At 33.8% G+C, this 13,936-nt stretch overlaps 1 protein-coding gene across 20 annotated transcripts in view; it reads right to left on the reverse strand.

Moving 5' to 3' along the window:
* The window catches only part of ZPLD1 (zona pellucida like domain containing 1), a 290,118-nt gene that overhangs the window by 17,717 nt on the left and 258,465 nt on the right, over positions 1–13,936 (reverse strand). For all 20 annotated transcript variants that reach the window (XM_054700638.1, XM_054700641.1, XM_054700645.1 and 17 more), the window contains 4 exons: positions 9,794–9,866; positions 6,480–6,577; positions 3,910–3,990; positions 79–250 (listed from right to left, as the gene is read on the reverse strand). In XM_054700638.1, coding sequence (XP_054556613.1) covers positions 79–250; positions 3,910–3,990; positions 6,480–6,577; positions 9,794–9,866 — 424 coding nt within the window. The remainder of the gene's footprint in view (positions 1–78; positions 251–3,909; positions 3,991–6,479; positions 6,578–9,793; positions 9,867–13,936) is intronic.

Raw genomic sequence — 13,936 nt, forward strand, 5'->3', positions numbered from 1 at the left:
AGAAATCAGCTCCTAAACTTGATAATCTTCCAGCTTAGATCAGTTCAACAATTAAAAATAAAGTTGCTAAAAACTTACTGGCATAAGGAAGGGGCAGTCATCAGCTCTGCAGAGCTTGGTAACACAGTGTAGGAAGACCGTGGACATTTTCTGATTCTTGTGCTTCACAAATCGGAACACTTCAAAGGAGAATCGGCCGTGCTGGCTTTTGCCATTTTCAATGACGGTCGTCTGAGGATCTTTGTCACAGCTACATTGCAGTGAACATGAAAACTGGATATTACTGAAAAGTACCATCCCAGTGGGACTTGTAAATTAATTTCTACATATTACACCATTACATTAAGAGCTAACAAAATCATGCCATGTTATAGACATTTAGTAAGAATATAAGTTAACTCAACAGATACAGTGAGTGACCTAGAACATAAAAGTTAAACAGATTAGTTTCTGATTAAAATATTACTGTCTAATTTTAGAGGGATTATTGTTTCATATAGTTCAAAAATCCAAACTGTATAAAAACACGTATAATGAAAACTCTCCCTCCCATCTTTGTCTTTGCCCATACTATTCCATATCTGCACAGGTGCATTCTACTTAACGAGGTGATCTCTCTTGATATTGCTTGCTTCCAAGGCATATGCAAGTAGAAGCAGAAACAATATATTCATATAATTCTCCCCTTCTTAAACAAATGATAGAACACAATCTACATTGTTTTGTAGCATGCCTTTTTAAAATTCAACAATGCATCTTAGAGATTTTTTCCTATGGATATTTAGAGGGCCTTGTCATTTTTTCACAGTTATATAGTATTCTGCTATGTACGTGTGCCAGTATTAATTTAACCAGTTCCTTATTTGCATATACTTTCATTGTTTTGACTATTTTGAATAAGTAATAATTTTGAATATTCAACTTAAATCAGTATTTTCAATATGTAATAATCATAGCCTTACATATATCATTTTGAACATGAGCAGGATTACCTTTATGATATGTCTATAGATAATTCAATAGATTTTGCTATACTGTTTTCTATAAATATTGTTACATTTTGTACCCCGGTAATATATGACAAAAACCTATTTACCCCAGGATTATATCAATAAAATGTATGGGTAAAATTTTGGACTATTCCTTATTTGACAGGAAAATAAACTATCACCATGTAATTTTAATTTGGCTTTTTCTTGGTGAGAATGAATATGTGCATTTTTTCACTTACATAGGAGTCACTGTATTTCTTTATCTGAACTTTTTTGTCATTTGCTCGATTTTTACTGTTTTCTAGTTCTTTTTCTTCTTTGATTCCTATAACTACTTTATATATTAGGAAGAGTGACTCCTTACATAATTTACAACTTGCAATTAGTTTTACTTTGCTGTTTGGCTTTGGAAATCTCTAGGGTGTGTGTGTCTGTATGGGTATGAGTGTAGTTTTATTTTTACTAGGATAAATTTTCAGTATTTATTTTATGACTTCTAATATTTGAACTAAAGACAAATTTTCCTTTCTTCAAAGTGATAAAGGTATTTTGCATGTTTTCTCCCACCACTTTTAAAGCTGTAGTTTTACATTGAAATCAATGATCTATTTAAAGATTATTTTTTTTAAAGATTTATTTATTTATGCATACAAGACTGGGGTACAGGCCAGAGGTGTGGGGGTGAGAGGATTCACCAGGAACAGAGTGGGGAACAGAACAGGCAGATTGACTGAAATACACCACTGAGGGGAGCAGTGGGCAAATCAGGAGAGGACTGCTGCACCATGTGGGTTTCTCCCTGGCCGGAGATTGAATTCCTGCTGCAGTAGCTGCGGACAGCTTCATAGGTTGCATCTTAACCCTTTGCGCTACTAGGGAGGCCCCCTATTTAAAGATTATTATGATGTACTGAATGAAGTAGAGATCCAGTGTTTTATTTTTTTAATGATTATCCATTGTCAAGTACTATTTTTAATAACCTCTGTTTATTCCACTGATTTATGGCATCTATTGTATTATGTAGTAAATCTCCACTTGTGTTGGATATATTTCTCAACTTATATTCTAAATTTTTTTGTGTTTAATCTTAAAAAATATCACATTCCTTTACCAATTTTAGAACTTTAAATAATTATAATATTTGCTAGGGCCATGTTCTTCTTTTTTTTGTATTTTGTGGATTTCTCATCTCTTTTTCTTAATTAGATTAACATGTTATTGTCTATTTGTTTTTGTTTCTTTTTAAAGAACTTACTTTTTCTCTATTGGTCTACATTTCCTTTTTCTTACCTGAGTGTTATTTAAGAGTTTTAAATTTCCAAGTGGTGATTTGTTTCTGTTATTGTTATAAATAGCTATCAATATATAGTTCATATATTTTGAAATTTCTAGACTTTCTTTTCCTCTTAATTTCACTGAAATAAATATTTGGCTTAGTTATCCATTTAACTCTATAGTGTTTAAATAAGAAAACTGAAAAGGTTCAGAACTAAACTCTCACTACAGTCATACTAGAAAGGGCTGATCACTGTATTCCAGTTATCAAAGAATTATATCATTATAGAATATTTGGAAAATAAGAAAAAAATTAAGGCAAATAATCCACAAGTTTACAATGTGCCATGTACCATTGCATTTTATGTATTCCCTTAATCTTTTCTACCATTTATTATATAAATTAGTTTCTATACATATAATTGTTTTTTTTTTCAGTTCATATTTTAATACATTTAAATTTTAAAGAACCATATTTTCCAAGGATAAAATACCAAGAAGATATAAAGGGAAGAGACACTATGAAACAAGCCATTCCCCCCACCTATTTTTTTAAGTAACTGTATAAGACTAAAATGCCTATGTGAATTTTCAACTTACTGGTTCTACATAATTCACCTAACCATTTCACATTACACTCAGTTTATTCCAATATTTTACTATTTTAAGTATCACTGATAAACCAGGAAGTTAAACATATTTTAGGATATGTTTCTCAATTTATATATACTTACATATGTAAAATCAAAGAATATAAAATCTTCCAAAGTTTTGATACATACTGATGTTTTTTTCCCAAAAATGATGTCTAAATTACTACTTCCCGCAATAGGATATGAGAGTGTCAGTTTAACCATAGCCTCCGGACATCACCTTAACCTTGGTTAGCAAATAAGACATATTCTTTTGGTTTCCCGTCATATTACTCCCATCATGTGTCAATAAACAGCAGTGATCTGAGCCAACTGCATTTATAATCATGATTAGAAACCATTGCTTATACTCTCAAGTCTGTATTGCTGTCAGATAAAATGCTGAAAGGGAACTGGACGATTCAAAGTTTTTTGATCAATGTTCCCTTTCCCCAAATGTAGACTACATTCAGTCTATCACTGTCTATTGGTAAATAAAGTTGAAGTTATTGGCTCTGATAAAAAAGGAGGGGTAGGCTATATTATACTTTCATATTAAATACTTATAAATGAAAAAAAAATCCTGAGTATCTAAATTATCCAGACAATCACTTAAATTTTAACTCTCCTTTTGACATATGATTCCTTCTAGTTTCAGATAAATAGTACTCACCATTGCTTTTTTTTTACTATTGGCAATAATATTGTAGCCATGCTTTTCCTAAGACAGTGAAATATTCTCATATGTCCTAAACATGAATAAAACATCTTTGTTGGACCTAACTTGCTTGCCACTCTCATTCAGCAACAATCTTATTCAGCATTTCATGTTGAAATCTGTTCTTGACTTGTATATACTTTCAGTTTTACAAGGACTAAAAGTTCAAACATAAAACTTTAAATTTAAAAGCTATCAAAGTTTATCTCAATAATTTTTTCATCTCAATAAATTTTCCATCTCTTGTATTTTCAACTGAGACTTTGCTATCAACATGAGATAGTACACCTACCTAAGGAAGAGATCATACCGGATATCATCATTTGGGTTCCCTGACGGGGTCGTGTAGCAATAATCCATTAAAACATTCCATCTGCAAAGAATAGTAAGCATAACTACATTTAGGTTTTTGCTACTAATTCCACAGAAATAAATTTTGACGAACTTCTTACCCTATAGAATAGGGTGTTTTTTTTTTCCTTTAGTTATTTGCAGAGGCTTCTTATTTATTAAAATATTTTCCTACTGAAGGTGTTTAAAACTCTGCAACAAATTGCCATCTCACATCAAGTGGGGTTAAAGGTAATACCCTACACATCAAAAAAGTATATACAATACACCTGAAGGGCACAAGTCTGAAGAAACAAAACCCAAAAATGAACTAGATATTTCCATGTTTATTGACACAATGTCTTTTGTTTCTAAAAGTTGTTCACTCTAATAGATGACAGAGGATATTATAAAGCCACATACAACAAAGAAGTTTGGTACATAAACTATATTGTAAATTATGTCATAATCAGTGAAAGTGGGAATGGAATTCCACAATAGATTCTGTGTTAGGTAGGAGAAAGTCATGAGGACAATACACAACCTTCCTCTACATGACCACATTCCAACTCTGTTATCATAAAAATTACTAGTCCATGAGAAATGAATACCAAGATGAAAAAAAAAAGTTTCATTTGTAAGATAATTTTAAAAAATCAAATATATCCCAAAATAGGAATACCAAGAAGACACAAAGGTAGAAGGTAAGGTAGAACCAAATTTCTAGAGTATAGTAACCTCTTCAGAACACAGAGTTTAAATAATAATTCATGAGAAACCCAAATACTCTATTTACACATTATAATTTTTATAAGACAGGATTGAATTTTCAGTTTTTGCTTTTTTTTTTTTTTTGTTTGTTTGTTTTTTAAATGAGTTTTCTTTTTAGGGCCTCCCCGGTGGCGCAGCGGTTGAGCGCTGGGTTGCGAAGCTGCCCGCGCCCGAGACGCCGGTTCGATCCCCGGCTGCTCCCCAGCCACCAGAGGAGGGTCCCACATGGTGCGCAGACCTCTCCTGCCGCCCGCTGCTCCCCTCAGCAGTGTGCTTCGCTCCTTCTGCCTGCTCTGCTCCCCACTCTGGCTCTGGTGAATTCTCTCACCCTCCCGTGCTTCTGACTGTACCCAGTGCATGTATAAGTAAAACAAACAAACAAATAAATAAATAAATAAAGCATGCCTCTATAAAAAAAAAAAAAAAATGAGGTTTTTTTTTTTTTTTTTTAAAGATTTATTTATTTATTTATACCAGCACTGGATACAGTCAGAAGCGCGGGAGGGTGAGAAAATTCACCAGAGCCAGAACGGGGAACAGAACAGGCAGACAGACAGAGGACACTGCTGAGGGGAGCAGGGGGGCGCGGCAGGAGAGGTCTGCGCGCCATGTGGGACCCTCACCAGGGATCGAACTGCCGCTGCAGAGGCTGTGGGCAGCTTAGCCCAGTGTTCAACTGGGGAGGCCCTGAATTTTCAGTTTTTGAATCCCCTTTCAATATTGATCATTTAGAATTTCTGAAGTATCATATAACTGAAATGATTTGAGTTTTTTGCAGAGATTTTTATGGGGATAGTTACATATAATTTTGGCTCAGATACTGATGGAGAGATTATATTGTTTCTTTAATAAATTTTTATTGAATAATAATACCATGTACAAAAGTGCACAAATCATAAGTGTTCATAAAATGACTGCATCTGATCAATCATCTTAAAACCAGAAGATCTCTTTATGTTTCCTTCAGTCACTACTCCTCCTTGTTGAGAGGAGAAAACCTGTTATTTTGCAATTAATGACATAAAATGAGTATCACTTCTTAATCTTATTTGTTATTTCCATCAACATGTTTTTTTAAAGACATTTATTTATGCATACAAGAGCTGGGGTATAGGCCAGAGATACAGGAGATAAGAGGACCCACCAGAGACAGAGTGGGGAAAAGAACAGGCAGACTGACTGAAATACACTGCTGAGGGGAGCAGCGGGCCAGTCAGGAGAGGTTTGCTTCGCCATGTGGGTTGCTCCCTGGCCGGCTGGAGATCCAACTCGTGCTACAGAGACTATGAAATGCTTCATAGTGCGGTGCTTAAGCCCTTGTGCCACCAGGGAGGCCCAACATTTTTTTTTAAAAAAAGATGTACTTATTTATGCATACAAGAACTGTGGTACAGGCCAGAGGGGGGTGTGTGTGGGTGGGGAGGGGTGTTAGAGGATTCACCAGAGACAGAGTGGGAACAGAACAGGTGGATTGACTGAAAGACACTTCTGAGGGGAGCAGCAGGCAAGTCAGGAGAGGTCTGCTGCACCATGTGGGTCACATTACTGGCCTGGGGTCAAACTCATGCTGCAGTGGCTGTGAATAGCTTCATAGGTTATGCCTTAACCCCTTGCACCACCAGGGAGGCCCTATCAACATGTTTAAATGGTGTGGCAATGACAGTACTCTTTAAACAAAAAATGAGTAAAATATCTTTATAATTCATGAGGCTTTAGGCAACCAAATGATTTAACCATCAAAAGATAAGAGTTTGAAAATACCTGCCATCCAGGTTAGTGGCTTGTACAGCTGCATACACTTTGGTTTTCAAAGGTAATCCTATACTTGGGATAATTAACTGTTGACTGTAGGTTGAATCCTAATGATGGAAAAAAAAAAAATGGTCCATCATTACCTTCCTCACACAGTACATTTACCACATAAAACAATAATGACAGAGACAAAGGAAGGGTGAATAGTATAAATATACAGAGCCAACTCCAAATATACCTAATGTTCTAATTTCTTAACAAAATTGCACTTAAACCATGTAAATGGCTTGCATGTCCATAGAAGTTCATTTTCACACATAAATCTTTTTGTTTCCACAGTTTGCCACATATGGTGATTAATGCTCAGTTTATTTAAATTGTCTAAGGATTGATAGTCAGTGGTTAATACTTAGTTTGTTTAATTTTCAATTACTAATAATTAGCTTACTTAAGTTAATATTCATTTATTTAACTTATATTAGTGACTAATAGTATTTACTTAAATTGCATGTTTCATGTATATATATTTTTATAACCCTTTGCCACTGGAGTTGTGTTTACAGAATTTCTCTGTTATCCAAACACTTATATAACAGCTTGAAATTGCCAACATTTAATAGAAAACAAAAAGAGACAATATGTTCCCAAAATTGCTAAAATGCATGTAATAGATATCCTGCACCAAATTTCTTGAGGATTGCATATAGAAGGATGTCTCATGATTTCATTTCTACCTATCTGTGTAAATCAATTTTAAAGAGTTTGTTTTATTCCCCAATCTACAGTAGTTTCCCCCAACCTTAGTAACTTTGAAGGTACTGCTATTTTGCAGCAAAAATAAGATTTAATGATCATTATGAATCTCAACATTCATCAAGCAAAGGCAAAATACAGAACATACTCTAACAAAGCTGGGAAGACAGCAACAGATTATGAATTTTTAAAATTTAAAACAATATAGTTTGGACTTTCACTTTTGAAAAAGGTGATTCATATGAAACATTCAATCAAAAATAATAAAAGACAAATGAGAAGTTATGGGCTATACTTATTTTCTATATTTCTGTGATAAATGATAACAGCTCCTCTAGCCATTCCTTATAGGTAATGTTTTTATGTAATTATCTTTCTGGTTCCCTTCTCCAACTTCCCCAAATTAAGCAACATTCATTAAATACGCAACTCTTGTATCTTACTTTTGAATCAGTATTGTCCAGAACAATGCTTATCATTTTGCAACTTACACTGCTAAGTCATAGAAAACTGAATTATGGCTTGGAGCATCATTCTTTCCTCCTACAATTGCTTCTAAAAGTTATTTTTTTACTTTATCTTTTATCATTGTCTCTACTCTTGCTAGAACAATTTTGTCCCCCAAATAAATTATATTTATTTTAGATTTTTCCTCCAACTTTTAAAAACTATTCATAATTACCGTAAGCTTATTTCAGATTTACTGATTTTTGTATTGTTCTGAAGATACTAGTATTTAGTTACAACTCAAATTCACAAATTCATATGCCCTTTCCATGCCTATAGAGCAGAAAACTGACATATTCATAGTACATAAAAGTAGGTCAAAGTTCAACTTGAAATAACTGAAATACATACAAGTCATGTCGACAACAAAATTCATTAATTTTTATAATTAAATTTTTCCTGAGTTCATTTACTGAATCTTAGAACACATAGAAATACAAATTGTTTGGAATTCAAACTAGGTAAAATTTTTCTCTCCAAATAACAAACCAGGAAATAATAGTAGTGGGGATGTTATGTAACTTTTAATCAATCTTATCATTATAAAAAATTCTGCATGGTAAATAGGATAGCATAGCCCCTAGTGGTATAAATCAGTATTTAATTTGAAATGCTACATTAAAACTACATTTGGATAAATATTAGCATTGTGAACAAATAATTATTATCAAATTAGAATCAATTTGAAAGATTGTGTCTAGTTAGCAACAAGACTATGACATGATTTCTAATGACAATACAAACACCTAAATAGCATAGCTTTCCTCAAATTCATATTTCTAAACTTTTGGTTTTCTGCTTTTCCAGTACTTTCCAATTTCACAGAAAATAATGGTATCATTAACTGCCATGTGGATATATTTTTCACTTACTTAGGATCAGGAATTCTCATCTTTGTTTCACTCAATTATAACAAATAGTATAGAATCCAAACCTCAAGTCTATCTCAGGGAGCTGACACAAATAAATCAACACATAGAAACTTTCCAATTTAAAACTACCACTTACAAGAATAATAAATATCTTGCCATATATGGAATGAATATTGACACACATTTGCTGAGATTGTAGAACCAAGTAACTTGGCAGTTTCTCCTTGCAGAAGAAAGTTTAGAAATGACAGAAAGGCAATCTTCATTCCAACACATTTTAATTTGTTGTTTAGAACTCCATGGTGTCAGACTACAAACTTATAAACATGATTTTTTTTAAATGTCTTTGGAAAATGTCCTACTACAATATTTATAGCTCATTATATTCAAAGTATAAAGCACTGACTTTTAAATCAGTTGCATGAATTATAACTCAGTGCCATGATGACATGAATAATAATGTAAAAATCAGATTCATAATTTACAAAAATGTTGGTTGATAGATTGAAAAATTGATATTTAAATCAGGCATTTAAAATGTATGAATAAAAATTTTTAATCAACATGAAAACATCATTTGGGGGATTAATGTTAGAGTTATAAATAGAAATCCATGTATTTTTCACGTTTTGCTGCCACTGTTGATATTTACATGACAAAAATTTAGACAATGCTATGTAGTTAACCCAAATTATTTCAGATTTTACAGAACTGTCATTAGTAAAAACTCATATTGAAAATATTAACACATTCATTACCAAGCATCTCCTCAAGAAAAGTGTCACTTAGGAAAAGTATCACTTTTCCTAACTTTGTTTCACAAAAACATTATTTCCAAAATCTTGACCCTAGCTAAGGCTACACATACACGTTATATAGGTAGATGATAGATAGATAGATAGATAGATAGATAGATAGATAGATAGATAGATAGACTCTCTTGGAGGAACTATGTAGAATCCCACTTATGATATAAAAGTTAAATCGTTCATCAACTTTAAGAAAATAATTGTGGTTTTAGAATACCTTTATTTCTAAGATATATGAAAATGGTAGCAAAGATGGATACATGTAATCAAAGTAAAACAGGGCTGACACGGCTTTTGGTAGATTTTTATATAAAAGTCATTCACATAAATGGCTCCTCAAAACAGTGGGAGAGAAAATAACATCCTTCACCCGTCAACTTACGTTATAAAGGAGCAGGTTCAAAGTGCTGACAAATGTACCATTGTTCTCTCTCACAGAAATAGCAGCTGAGGATCTAAAACAGATTTAGAAAAAAAGAAAGCATTGATGAGATTTTAAATTAAAAGTTTCAGCTATTCCTTAATGTTAGATTTAAATCACTAAAATTTTGAGTAAGCCTGACACACTTTTAACTAGGCCTTGAGTGGGAATACTGCTCAAATCCCTGAACAGATAATCAAAAAGCAAGAGAACCAAGTAAAGACAAGCTGACGTTATGATCTTTTTTTATTTATAAAGGCATCTTTTTCTCCATTTTCCATTTCACGTATGAGACTTTTGGCAGAAAAACTTTATTTCATAAGAATTTAAATCTAATGCAAATATATTTTCATCAATTGGATTAGAACAAAAGTTTCACAAGATCAGAGATTTTGTTTGACTTTATTCAAAGCTAATGCAGTGCATAGTATATAGAAGGTGCCTAATAAATATTTATTGAATAAATGAATAAACTCCCGTGGACATGAAATTCAGAAATGTGCTTAGTGGGGAAGTGCGAGGGGCAGAGAAAGATGTTGGACACCCTAATGTCCTGCTCCCCTCTACACCTATCCCTTGAGACCCAAGGGCTTTTATTTCTTATTTTCCATATAGAAATATTACTTTTGACCAAGGTGTTAATCACTATTGTACCATTAAACCAGTTAGCAGATATTTTCTCATACAGCAAAGTGTGGTTTCCGCATTCCTTTGTGACCTACGTTAAACAATAACTAGACCTTTGTGATAGCAGATCCTAGAGCTGAAGAGGAAAAGGTCTCTCTCAATGGTTCCATTGTCTGAAATATTTGACAAATCCAGATCATTCTGTTATAATATAAATGTGAACCTGTCTTGAAGTATAAGCTTTAGGTACATGACTATAAAATAAATACCTTTGACCTCAGTCCATTTGGGGATCTCTTGGCTCTGGATGATGTCACCTTTCTTTAAGAATCATCAGTATTGGATTTACAAATGAATTCTACCAAACATTCAGAGACGAATTAGTGCCTATCCTTCACAAACTCTTCCAAAAAATTGAGAAGGAAGGGACAATACCAAACACGTTCTATGAAGCCAATATTACACCTAATACCAAAAACCGAATAAGGACAACACAAAAAAGGAAAACTATAGGCCAATCTCCCTAATGAACACTGATGCAAAAATCCTCAATAAAATTTTAGCTATCAGAATCCAACAATGATCCATAAAGAGATAATTCACCACGACCAAGTTGGATTCATTCCAGGGGCACAAGGATGGTTTAACATCCGAAAATCAATCAACGTTATCCAACACATCAACAAAAAGAAATAGAAAAACCATATGATAATATCAATAGATGCTGAGAAAGCTTTCGACAAAGTGCAACACCCATTCATGATAAAAGCCCTTGAAATTCTTGGGATACAAGGAACATACCTCAACATCATAAAGGCCATCTATGACAAGCCAACAGCCAGTATCATTCTCAATGGTGAAAAGCTGAAAGCAATTCCATTAAGATCTGGAACAAGACAAGGATGTCCACTCTCACCACTGCTTTTCAATATAATACTGGAAGTCCTAGCCAGAGCAATAAGACAAGAGAAAGACATCCAAGGAATCCAAATAGAAAAGAAGAAGTCAAACTATCACTATTTGCAGATGATATGATAATATACATAGAGAACCCCAAAATCTCCACAGAAAAACTAATTCAACTCATCAATCAATTCAGTAAAGTGGCAGGATACAAAATCAACACGCAAATGTCAGTAGCCTTCCTATACACAAACAATAAATCTGAAGAAGAAGAAATCAAAAAAAACCACCCCTTTATTATCGAAACAAAAAAAATCAAATATTTGGGAATAAATCTAACAAAAGAGGTAAAGGACCTATACAAAGAAAACTATAAAACACTGTTAAGAAATAGAAGAAGACACAAAGAAATGGAAAGACATCCCCTGCTCATGGATTGGAAGAATAAACATTATTAAAATGGCCATCCTACCAAAAGCAATATACAGATTCAATGCTATTCCAATCAAAATCTCAATGGCATTCTTCAAAGAAATAGAACAATTATTGATGAAATTCATATGGAATCACCAAAAACCCCGAATAGCCAAAGCTCTACTGAAAAAAAAAGAAGGAAATGGAGGCATCACACTCCCAGACTTCAAACTATACTACAAAGCCATAATCATCAAAACTGCATGGTATTGAACAAGAACAGACATACAGACCAATGGAATCGAATAGAAAATCCAGAAATAAACCCACAGATTTATGGTCAACTAATCTTTGACAAAGAGCAAAGACTATGCATTGGAGCAAAGAAAGTTTGTTCAATAAATGGTGCTGGGAAAACTGGGTCGCTACATGCAAAAGAATGAAGCTTGACCACTACCTCACACCATACACAAAAATCAACTCAAAATGGATTAAAGAACTAGACATAAGACCTGAAACCATAAAATACATAGAAGGAAATATAGGCGAAACACTACGGATTTGCACATCAAAGACATCTTTACAGACACATCACCCAAAGCAGTGATAGTGAAGGCAAAGATAAACAGCTGGGACTACATCAAATTAAAGAGCTTCTGCACAGCAAAAGAGACAATAACAAAAACAAAGAGAAACCCCACCAACTGGGAGAACATTTTTGCACCCAACACTAATGATAAAGGACTGATCACAAAAATCTGCAAAGAGCTGATGAGACTCAGCAACAACAAAGAAAATAATCCAGTCAAAAAATGGGCAGAAGAGCTAAAAAGAAACTTCTCTGAAGAGGAAATGCAAATGGCCAACAGACATATGAAAAAATGTTCAACATCACTTGTCATCAGGGAAATGCAAATCAAAACTACCATGAGATACCATCTCACACCAGTGAGAATGGCACATATTTAAAAAAACTAGCAACAACAAATGTTGGCGAGGATGTGGAGAAAAAGGAACTCTTGTGCACTGTTGGTGGGAGTGCAAACTGGTCCAACCACTATGGAGAGCTGTGTGGAGATTTCTGGACCTACTAAACATAGAGCTTCCATATGATCCAGCAATTCCACTCCTAGGTATTTACCCAAAGGACACAGAAACATCAATTCCAAAGAGCACCTGCACTCTATGTTTATAGCAGCACTGTTTACAATAGCTAAGCTTTGGAAACAGCCCAAATGCCCAAAATAGATGACTGGATCAAGAAGATGGTACATATATACCATGGAAATTACTCAGCATTCAAAAAAAGATAAACACATGCAATTTGCAGCAACATGGATGGCACTGGAAGGGATCATGCTCAGCGAAATAAGCCAAAAAGAAAAGAAAAATACCGGATGGTCTCACTCATAGCAGGAATCTAGAAACTTAAATAAGGACCAGGAAAATGAATATAAGAAAGTGAAAATCAAAATCAACAAAAAACTATGAACCAGAGACACTTTTTGGGGGGGTGGGGGCGGGAGGGAAGGATTGGGGTCAGAATGGCGTTTGCAATTGTATGGGGAATATAAAAAATTAAAATTTAATATTTAAAATAAAAAAAAAAAAAAAAAAAAAAAAGATTAAATGGTGAAAACATGTAACGCATTCAGAACAGTTACCAGCCCATTGGAAGTTTCATAAGGCTAGCTAATAACATAATAACTATTACAATTATCTATAATAATAATCAACAAGCAGAGCCAGCCATCTATTACCTAGATCTATACCTACATCTATATCTACTCAAAAAAAAAAAAAAAAAAAAAAAGAATCATCAGTATCTGTGCAGGTGAAACCACAGCGGGAGGCATGGAGACCCCAGATTCTGTGGTAGTTGAGTCCAACAGTGAGCGCATATGACAGAGACTGAAACCAAGCAGGACCCAACAATGTAAAGGCCAAGTGTTCTATTTACTGGCAACAGGACAGAGCCTTCTGAACTCATAAGCACCCAGGGGTCTTGGGCTGTGGGAAATTCTGAAGCAACTAGGAGAAATCAAGGCAGACACCTGATTAATTTGAGCCAGTTTTAACTTGGGGGAGTATTATTCTATAACATATTAATATGATATATTACATTAATATTAATATATACTTGTATATTATATGTGTGTG

Source organism: Talpa occidentalis, unplaced genomic scaffold (assembly GCF_014898055.3).
Source record: "Talpa occidentalis isolate TD23 unplaced genomic scaffold, MPIMG_talOcc4v2.1 talOcc4.4, whole genome shotgun sequence".
Taxonomy (NCBI): domain Eukaryota; kingdom Metazoa; phylum Chordata; class Mammalia; order Eulipotyphla; family Talpidae; genus Talpa; species Talpa occidentalis.